This window comes from Syngnathoides biaculeatus, chromosome 5 (genome assembly GCF_019802595.1).
Source record: "Syngnathoides biaculeatus isolate LvHL_M chromosome 5, ASM1980259v1, whole genome shotgun sequence".
In the NCBI taxonomy this organism is placed as follows: Eukaryota; Metazoa; Chordata; class Actinopteri; order Syngnathiformes; family Syngnathidae; genus Syngnathoides; species Syngnathoides biaculeatus.
Window position 1 is genome coordinate 20187325 of NC_084644.1, and position 9517 is coordinate 20196841.

Consider the following 9517-nt stretch of genomic DNA (forward strand, 5'->3'; position numbering starts at 1 on the left):
TGGGTTAAAATCCCAATCATGTCACCTGGTGGGAGTCCCATACAAGCTCAATTACTATTCACGGGGGTCTCTAGTGTCCCACCCGCATTAAGCAGCTGGTCGGTCAGCGGTGCAGCTTGCATCTTTCCCAAAAGTCTTTGCAAGGAAACACAAGCAGTGTGACCAGAGTGGGCATAAATAGAAGAAGAAGAAGAAGAAGAAGAAGAAGAAGGGGGGGGCACAAAATTACTCGAAAAAAAATCTTTGTGCCAGCGAAGTCAGATCAGAAAAAATGATGCATTCACTGCAGCGAAGTGAACTGTTGTCTGCTGAAAGAGGTGTGACTGATGTATGCGGAGATGTCCACTTCCATGAAGAAAAATAATTGATTTCGTTCTTCTTCTTTTTTTTTTTTTACAAAGTCACTTCTAAAAACGTGGGAATCCTTCAGAAATAGCCTACGCTGGAAAGTGGGACAATGATTGGGCTCTGCTGAATAGAGCCAAACAAAGTTTTATGGGTCGACATAAAAAATGTGTTTTCTGGAGAGCTCAGAGAGGTCTTAAATAGCGGGCCATTGAAACCAGTCCAGGATAGGTGGTGGTGAACCCTTGGCACCGCTCAAGTAGTCAGCCAGCATGAATGGAGATCCCTGGTGGGGCATTGCTCTCTGTATTTATGCCTTGCTTTGCAGGCAGGTTGTTCCTCTATATTCATGGTTCATCAATGGCCAACCAGTTAAATCAGAGCCCTGCCGCTTATAGTAAAACATCCAAAAAGGAGCCAAGCTGAGGCGACCATAAAACAGTCTTCTCCCCTTCACATAGTCCAATTCTTCCCAGGTTGTAATTAAATAGCTCTACAGAGTCTCCGCTCTTGTGAGTGACTCCACAATATTGTCAGAGAATAAAGATCCGACCGTGTAAATAATGTTTCTTTTTCTGGCGAAAAACGGAAGACACAATAGCGCTGGTCAAATCGTTTAAATTCATTTAATTTTCCATCCCATTTGCTTCCAAGCCTGCTTTCACGCTCGAGACACAGTCGGTCTTGGACTTCTCTTGTTGGCTTCTGTGTGCACACCGGAATTACTTTTAGTTCGAAAAGACCATACTTGCACACTGCAGTGTAGATACAGTGTAAATGATTTTACTGTGAAGAATTGAAGTGCTTTACAACAGCAACTGGACGCGGATGGGAACCTGTTCAAAAAAAAAAAAAAAGAAGCGATGCCTTAATAAATACCTCCGTCCCCACGCTCCACAGCCAGGCGCAAACATTACCTCTATTGATGACATTGTTCGGTGTCTTTGAGTGGAGGCGAGCACAGGAGGAAGGCGCAACTCAGTGAAGGCCTGCGCATTCACCCACGCAAATCGATGGGCATTGTGTGTTGAATTCACGATCACTTCTAAAGTCGCAAACATCCCATACATGCCATTTCAATCCAGTGCGTTCGAATAAATCCGTTATTTAGTCGTGAAGGTTGTCTTTTACGCTTTACTTTAAAACATTTTGCCATCTTGCTATTTTCCTAAATCGGATTTACCACTTGTTAATATCCAAGTGGGCAGGTCAAATGTCAACATGTTCCCACTCGCCCACAGGTCCTTGTTCTCTTCGTCTATTTGGACTCATCCCTTAATTATCAAAGGACGTATGCCATTTAAAAAAGGGAAAGAAAGAAAGAAGAAATCTGCGTAACTACACGTTGCCGCCTCCTTTACCCACCTCCTTTTTTAATGCTGCACTGATTCATACAAGTATATGATACGCTGAATAAGTATTATTTGTATCGGCAATTATAATGGCCTGTACGGTGTACACATCAAAGTGTTTTTCCCTTACAAAATGCCTTTCTCCATCTGGACAGGTTCGTTTTTGCACGGCACACAACATGCGCTTTTCATGTGACTTTATTTGAAGTCTCTGTGATTATGTTTCGCACTTACACAGCCACTTTAACATTAAAAAAACATTTTAACGGATCATTGTTGCCCCAAAATATAACCCAAATTTTATAAAAATGTCTGACTGTTGTATCGGGCAATAAAATACTGAAAGAGGTCAATAAAGAAAAAAAAAACAGGAGGCGTATTTCTCAATAGAAAATACTAGTGTAATAATTTGTGCAAGTTAAAATGATGAAGACGCCTGTGCATGACGAGGTTCAGGGTTTTCCCCCTTTCTATAGTCCTGCTGCTGGTTTTTCCTTTTCAGTACCTGTCTGATCTCAAGCCGGCACACGCCGAGAGTCAATAGAAGTTAACAAGTCCTCTAAACTTCCCCGATCCTTTTGTCTCAGTAAGGACACAAAGGAGGGGGAGAATACTCCGCTTTGAAGTGTATAAAAAGCCTAAATAATGCCGGCAGAGTAGATTTAAAGTAGCCATTGATTCCTCGGAGCTGGCTTGAATGCAAAGAATGGAAAGCGACGAGGATTTATGGAAAAATTATACAGTGGATTTGTCAGTTAAAATATTGGAACTGTCTTTAGGATAAAGCCACATGCTGAGGATTAATGGCTGCTCTGGACCTTTGATGATGCACCCTCTTTTCTCTGCCCTTGACAAATTGGATTTTGGGGATGGGAAGGTCGCCTGGCCCTTTGTGTCTCTTGACCAGTTTGGAGCACTTGATTATGCGGCGGGGTGAGGGAAAGTCTCCATGTGACCACGAAGGCCGGTGCGTCTTCCAGTGTCCTCACAGCTGCTGGACTCGGCCGGCTCTCTCACACTCTCAGTGCATCGCCAACTCAGGACCACTCTCTTCCCATCTGAGCGATGCACACTCGCATCCCGGACTGCATGGGGCGGGGGGCCGAGAGGGGGGGATGAATGGTTGAATGGTGGGAGGTGGAGGGGGTTACCTTGCCTGCACCCATCACTAGAAAAGCTGGCTGCGTGACGCCATCGCGTCACTTCGGCCGGTCCTCCTTCTGCTCTCCTCTTCCTACTTGAACCCTCTTGCCTTGCGCTCTCTCACTCGGCTTCCATCAGCCTTCATGGTTCTGATCTCCCCCCACGCCATGCAAGCCACCCGGGCGTCCGCCACCGTCAGTGTGGTTTCAGACTGTGGAATCCCGGCTGGCCTCCGGATAGGTCCGGTACCTGGCGCATTTAAATTGGGGAAGTACCTGTCAGACCGCAAAGAAGTTGGGCCCAAGAAAAAGGTAACCTTAAAACTCGACTAACTTTTTTTGGTTATTTTTTTTTAGCATGATTATTTGTAACTTTTACAAATCATTTGCAGATACTGCTCTGGCTTTCTCTTGGAACCACTTGGATTTTTAAAAAATAAATATCTCACTGCTTGCTACATTGGATTTCCATCAGGAAGAAAAGACGATAACTGTACATTTTAAAAAATATTGCTGATCACGCACCCGACAAATATGTACATTTACTAACATTTTCTCGTTTATTCCCAACATTTGAAGAAGTGCATTTGTTTTTTTTTTTTTTTTTTTTTTTTTACCTCGCTCTCGCAAGACTGTCAAAATCAATCTCTCTTATTAATCAGTTTGGCGTGTCAGACTGGGAATAATTGAGGCCAGTAAGTGGCCAACTTGTCAGTCTGGACGTCTACTTAACCGTTGTAATGGGCGAGCCGGCCTGCTGCGTGCGGCTTTCGTGCCCTCTGCAGCTTCACATTTTCCCGCTTGCCTGGCGGGCCTGTTTATCCCAGTGACTTGTTTAATTGAAATAGAATCTGGCCACAGAAAGATGGAACTGAGGCTTGGGGTGATGAAAAATAATAGATACCGCCCATTAACAATTCAAACCAAACAAATGCGTTCATATTTTGAGTGGGGAGCAGTCAGTTTGCAGAGGAATTTCGGTGTTTTTGTTTTAGATCGCCAAATTAAAATGAATACATAAAACGTCTGAATAAAGAAACAATCGCCTTATTTACAGAGAAGGAAAAAAAAAAAAAGAAATTGTCCCTATAACTGCATTATGAGGCTCAGCCAGTTTTTGTTGAGGCTGTCAGCGGTGGTGATTGATGCATCTAAATGCTTGGCCCCCGGGCTTGGGGCGTTCATCAGGTGCAATCTCCGTGTCAAATGTCACGCTTGAATCTTTAATGTCCTTGAACAGTTTCAAAACGCTCTGACACTCCTCAAATTCGTTTCCCATATCAACTCAATTAGGCCTGCGTGTCATTCACTTTAGTGAATTACCAGCAGAGCGGATAAAGATGCATTAGACTTGTTTTGGTCAAGCGTGAGTGCAGCACCTCAAGGTGCCGCTTAACACGCGCGCATTAGTTAGGAGACTGACACCAATCTGAATAGGTACCAATTTAAAAGTACACAAAAACATCTTTTTTCAAATATATATTTCTTGTCATTATCAGATCCGCCTCGTGCGGGAAGAGTTTGTGGATGAGTCTGGCTGCCCCGTGTCAGACTGGATCGGATTCATCCGAGCCGCCAGAAACAGTCTAGAGCAAAATCTCGAGGCTGTATCAGACTTACCTGGCGGACAGGTAAAAACCAACCCAACGTTTGTTTTCTGATCATTCGTCTTCCACCCAAGCTTTTCATCTAACTTGCTGTCCTCCTGCTCCTTTTTCTTTTTGGTTTTCTTGAAGATATTTTACCGCGTGACAAGAGATATTCCTGCGGGGGAGGAACTCAGTGTTTGGTACTCTAACGCTTTGGCCCAGTGGTACGACGTACCCACGACAGCCACCCCCACACACGACGAGAAAGGTAAGAAAATCTCCTGACGAATTTCGCAGCAATTTTGGAACTTGCCATGAAAGGACAAGCGAAACACATTCTCATCACAAATCTGCAAAAAACATCAAGGACATGATTTTGTAAAGTCTCATTGACATTATACTGCACCGTTAAAGGCTGCGAATGTGATTCATTGCCTCTTTAATCTCACGGCAATGGGAATCAATTATATACCGTCATTTTATTCTGGGAGCCTTCCTAAAACATTGATTTGACTGTTTTGCCCGTTTGGTTTCGTTTAGAATCAATTACATTTGTATGTGATTATATTATCTTTACTTGACATTTAGTACAGTTGTACTCAGCCGTTGTTTTATTTGACAATAACGCGAATAGATTTCAGGGAATTCCGCTTCTACCCTCTAATTAAATCAATATTAAATTAAGATATATAAAAAAGATTTGGACGTTTTATAGGTAATGCACAATTAACTTCCATTTAATGACCACTAAAACAAATCCCCATTCTTCTTCCTGCTTGTACAAATTGTAATCCCAGCAAAGAACCAGCTCATTTGACGTTAATCCCTTAAAAACGAATACATACATTATCGGAACACACGTTTGCAATGAATTCCTTTAATAGACAAAAATATATAGTTTTATCTCTTTTATAGCTGACTGCCAGAAAAATATAAAAAGTGGATCAACGCTGCATTAAAGATACAATTTTTTAAAAATCACACGAATTACGTACTTGAAATGTTGGAATAATAATTATTATTATTATTATCATTTCATTATTATTATTACTATTGTATTTAGTATTCTTATTATAATTACAAACACAAACCTGCAAGTCTCCGCAGCCCTGAAAACTGAGATTTGTTAAGTCATTTGGGGGTCAATAAATGAAACCGTGCCACTGATATTCATTTATTCAAAAGAAATCCCCAAAACAAGCGAGTCACGGTATATTAGGCGGGTGCGTTAAGGCATTGTGACCTAATGAATGCTAACTTTTATGTGGAGTGCATATTGGCCTGAGTCTCGGGCCCAGCATACTGCGTTTTCGCTCCTCGACATACGCTGGGTCCCATTATGAGGCGCCAACAGATGGGCCAGCGTCATTGTTTCTGCAGACTTGCGATTTCAAGCCACAGCTGCTGTCACTTCCACGGGAAGGAGCCCAGAGAGGAAAAGCGGTGCCGTCAATGCTGGCCAGATTGGGCTGGGCGTTTGCTCTTTTCATGGGCTCCTTTAACAATGGCCCGGTTGACGATTACAAAATCATTACATCTATATCAACCTCTGAATACTCGCCTGGGAGTCATTAAAAAGATGACTCGCCCTTGCTGTCACCCTTTACTACTTAGTCCCTCAACCGGATCCCATCGACTATAGGCCAGAGTTATTAAAAGTTATATTCAAAGGAAATTGTACCAAAATAATCGTTACGCTATCGAACGAAATGTACATTTCTCGAGTCCATAATTAATATTTTTATTTCCTTCACCAAAGTGGGGATTGACTTGTGAGTGGCATTCAAATGTTATTATGATATATTTATAGGTTGTTATTAATATATTATGATATAACATATTCAGATCATATCGATCCGTTAAAGACGACGCTCACAAACTGTTATTAAATTGCCAATATGTTTATTACTGTACATGGTACGTTCAATGTCGTCGAATATTAAAGCACGTTGAGAGGTATTTCTATAAATTTTTTAAACCTCTCCTGCACTTTAAAAATCTGAGCAAAATATTTGTACCACTCCTGGAATGCAATTCTCAATGAACAGCCATCACAATACTGTAATGAAGATGAAGTAAATGTATTCTTCTTCTTCTTCTTCTTCTTATTATTATTATTATTATTATCATCATCATCATCATCATCCATTTTCCAAGCCACTTATCCTCACAAGGCTTGCGGAATGCTGGAGCCTATCCCATATATTTTCAGGCTAAAGGTGGACTACACCCTGAACTGGTCGCCTGTCAGTCATAAATTAGGGATTATTATTATCACTATTATTACTATAGTAATTCAGATAACAAATCACACGAATAAATGAGTGATTGTTCATTTTGACCTCATATATTGGGAGTTTGAATATTTAATGTGCGGTGCACAGATTCTCCGACTTGTAAACATTTTGCATCCATGGGTCTGATATGTCCACGTATATCTCACGTGAATTGTGAGCGTCGAAGTGCACGACCTGGGCATTAGCAGACGGGTTGTTTCTATTGGGTTTCGCTGTCTTCTGTGCAGGTGAGGAGCGTTACATCTGTTGGTACTGCTGGCGAATCTTTAAATACCCCAACAGCCTCAAAGCCCACGTCCACTTCCACTGCGCGCTTAGCTACGGGCGCGGATTCGTGAGCAGTGAACAAACCAGAGGCACGGAGACCTTCAGCAGGTCTCCAAAGTCTGGAGACATCCCCAACACCTCTTCTTCACCGAGAAGCTCTCAGAACATCTCCTCGATTTCCGACTCCAGCAGGCGGCCGCTGTGTTCCCCTTTCCTGGGCAAGGCCGGACTGGTGAAGAAAAGCAGCCCCGAGGATCAAGACCGAGCCCTCGACATGAGCGTTACTTCATCCCGGAACCAAGAACACATGTTCGGCCTGGGCGCAGCGTCCTCCATGCTTACCTCCATGGGCTTCCACCCGGGTGTGCGCTCCGCATTCAAGCCCACCGGGGTCGCGAAGATCCCGGTGGGCGACGCGCAGAGAGAGGACGCCGGGTCCAAGACGGCCGCTTTGGGATTCAGCAAAATGGTGAAAGCCACAGTAAACGGAGGCGGAAATCCTGCGGCCAAATGCACCCCCGGGATGGTGGAGTCCCCCGGCATGGGGCGCACATGTGCCAACGCCATCCGAAGTTTTCCTCTGCTTCCTCACATAGAAGAGACGTCGGCTTTCAAACAGGTCGAGAGTCGCGTGCACGCTGGGCTGGCCCCGTCCCCCTACCCTCACGTACACCCGGGACTCCACTTTGAAAGGTTTTCTCTGCCCAACTTCGACAGCGTAAAGACTTACGGCGGAGACTGCAACATCCCCCTGATGCCCTTTACTCTCTACAACGGGGAGCTTCTGTACAGTTCGCCCTATTACCCCCTCAAATTCCACTTCAGCAACCTCCTCAAGTACCCGGAGTCCATGCCCTACTTCGGCGCGCCCTCCCTAAGCCAAGACATGGGCACAATCACCAACATAGACCGGGAGATCGCCATGCACACGCAACAGCTGTCCGAAATCGCCACCGAGAAGGGCCGCGGCAGATTGGAGCCATTGCCTGCCGGCAGCAGCAGCAACCCCAGCTCTGCAGGTAAACCCAAAAAGGGACACCTTTGTCTGTACTGCGGTAAACTCTACTCAAGGAAATACGGACTGAAAATCCACATGAGGACTCACACGGGCTACAAGCCGCTGAAGTGCAAAGTGTGCTTCAGGCCTTTCGGGGACCCCAGCAACTTGAACAAGCACATTCGGCTCCACGCGGAAGGCAACACGCCGTACAGGTGCGACTTCTGCGGCAAGGTGCTAGTCAGGAGGCGGGATCTGGAGAGACACGTCAAGTCCAGACACCCTGGCCAGAGCGTCAAGAAGCTGGACGACAAGGCGGGCCTGTTCGAGGACGCCGAGTTGAAGAGCGACAACGACAGCGACGTGGACGTCTGCTTCACCGACGACCAAAGTGAGCCGGAATCCAGCAAAACTAATCATTAGGCGTCACTATTAATACATCCTGACGCTCCCCTCCCAACAAAACATTTTATTTATAACTTCGGACCATGCTGGACAGTTCGATTGAGATTTATGTGTTGACACATTCCCGTATAATATATCCTATATAAAGACTGTGAAACAATCACGTGACGTTTGATGAAACCAGATCCAATTGAAAACGTGCTGTCATGCAAAATGCCAAGCTTGTTTCAGTGTTGGATACACAATGTCGGCTTTCTAAATTCGACGACGTCGGCCTTCCTTACATTTTTTTCCAGCGATAAAAACATTTCCGTTTTCTCCCTAGTGTACATATATGTTTCTTATTTCACAAATGGCCTGCTTTTATACAATATGAAGATTCCAAAATACACTCCCGCAAAACTGGAGAAAATGCCAAATTGTTTTATTTTATTTCCTCTGACTGCTAAAACGAACATACATACATAATTACCAATCGTCACCCTTGTCTATACCTGAAAAAGATCTCATCTGCACTTTAAGGAAAACAGTTCATTGCAACCAAACCGCTCCCGGGTTATTAGCATGAAAATTAAACAAATTTTCATTACTTCATGGAAGACGCAGGTCCTCGCGCCTTATGAATAAATACACTGGTTAAATTTGCACTTTCTTCCCGAGGCACGCTTTTCTTCAAGAAGCAAACAGCATGTGTTTATTTATGGAATTATTTCTGAGAGAAAAAAATGTATTGCTCTATGTAAAGATGTGTAAATTATGATAATTCACATTAAAGTGTTGTACGCGTCATATTGTCAATGAGGACAATATTTTACCCTTGCCCAAAATGTTATTGTCTTTTTTCATTCTTTTTTTTTTTTAATAAATCCGAAAAAAGTATGTCTTTTTCAATGAGCAATGAAGAATTTTCGGATTTGGAAAAGGAATTCTGGTCCGTCATATGCTGGAATGGACTTTCAAAGTTTAAACCGATAATAGTGATACTACTACTACTACTACTACTACTACTACTACTACTACTACTACTACTACTACTACTAATAATAATAATAATAATAATATAGGCTACACGGTGGTGCAACTGGTTTGAGGGTTCGCCTCATAGTTCTGAGGACACTGGTTC

At 43.5% G+C, this 9517-nt stretch overlaps 1 protein-coding gene across 1 annotated transcript; it reads left to right on the top strand.

Moving 5' to 3' along the window:
- The first annotated feature begins 2983 nt into the window (after nt 1-2983).
- On the top strand, nt 2984-8412 carry prdm13 (PR domain containing 13). The gene is made up of 4 exons (XM_061818933.1): nt 2984-3151; nt 4339-4470; nt 4576-4696; nt 6953-8412. The coding sequence occupies exons 1-4, from the start codon at nt 2984-2986 to the stop codon at nt 8410-8412; spliced, it is 1881 nt and encodes a 626-aa protein (XP_061674917.1).
- The last annotated feature ends 1105 nt before the right edge of the window (nt 8413-9517 follow it).

Excerpts from the sequence above, each read along its gene's own strand:
- prdm13 (XM_061818933.1), top strand. The coding sequence starts at position 2,984 with ATGGTTCTGATCTCCCCCCACGCCATGCAAGCCACCCGGGCGTCCGCC. Across the intron at positions 3,152-4,338 it reads AAGTTGGGCCCAAGAAAAAG|ATCCGCCTCGTGCGGGAAGA; the intron begins GTAACCTTAAAA and ends TGTCATTATCAG. Across the intron at positions 4,471-4,575 it reads CAGACTTACCTGGCGGACAG|ATATTTTACCGCGTGACAAG; the intron begins GTAAAAACCAAC and ends GTTTTCTTGAAG.